At 38.5% G+C, this 1,051-nt stretch overlaps 1 protein-coding gene across 1 annotated transcript; it reads right to left on the bottom strand.

Moving 5' to 3' along the window:
* Nucleotides 1-269: 269 nt before the first annotated feature.
* Nucleotides 270-702, bottom strand: LOC108628215 (heterogeneous nuclear ribonucleoprotein 27C-like; the record flags this gene model as incomplete). Its single annotated transcript, XM_018029987.2, has 1 exon — nt 270-702. A coding segment is annotated over one exon (408 nt), but the record flags the coding sequence as incomplete, so codon positions are not given.
* Nucleotides 703-1,051: the final 349 nt, after the last annotated feature.

A 1,051-nucleotide genomic window follows, 5' to 3' on the forward strand; every position in this document is an offset into this window, starting at 1 on the left:
TTTATTGCGTGTCGTGCTTCAGAAATTAATGACTTATCATGTTGCATTTATTTCAACATTAATTAAAATCTTTCGACATATTCAATACGTACAACATGAAGGTACGTCGCAGGTAATTCCTATTTTATAATTAATGACGCGTCAATTCGCGTAATATTTATTCAAGTAAATGAGGAAAATTCGATTCGCATGAAAGAAGAAATTACTATCTTCTTTAATTTTTGTTGCCGCATTGAATAAATAAAGGCTTAAATCCTAGCAAAAATAAAAAAAAAATAAAATATTATAGTTTGTCTAAAAACACTCACCGTAACTTCCGTAACCTTGAGTAGCTGCTGCGGGCTGGACATTGTAACTGCTACCCCACTGATGATGTGGTGGTGGCGGAATTTGTTGCTGTTGAGGAGGGCCGGGAGGTGCACCCCAACCCTGAGAGTTGTATTGAGTAGTGTACCCAGCAGCATATCCTCCAGTCTGAGGACTGGTTCCCCAACCCTGATACTGCTGCATCATATTTCCTGGTGGACCCATCGGTCCCCCCATCATAGGTCCACCCATCTGCCCGTTCGGACCACCCATAGGTCCCATATTCCCAGCCATACCCATCGGAGGGCCACCCTGTTGAGGTGGTCCCCACTGGCCTTGGTGACTATCATTCATTTTGCTAGACGAATCTCGTGGTTCTGCACGTTTGATTTCAACCTGCAATCAGAAAGAATCGAAACGATCCCTGTAGAGAACTGTCATCGTCTATCGTGGACGACTTGGACCAATTAAAGATACTAAATAAGATTTTCATCTCAATCAGAAATCCTTATTTAATACCTTAATTATTATTTTCTATAACCGTATGATTAAACCTTTGAAACTCGCCAAGTCTTACATAAATTCTAAATATATGCTAAATTTCGACTTGTCACATAACGCATGATACGTATACGATATTCTAGAGGTTTTTCTTGTTTAGATTGATACTTATATAGTAAAAACTAAACATACAGTCGTTAAAAATAACATAGGATGAGAAAATCCTGTAAAATAAAATAAGTAC

Source organism: Ceratina calcarata, unplaced genomic scaffold, assembly GCF_001652005.2.
Source record: "Ceratina calcarata isolate Rehan_Ccalc_2016 unplaced genomic scaffold, ASM165200v1 scaffold5116, whole genome shotgun sequence".
In the NCBI taxonomy this organism is placed as follows: Eukaryota; Metazoa; Arthropoda; class Insecta; order Hymenoptera; family Apidae; genus Ceratina; species Ceratina calcarata.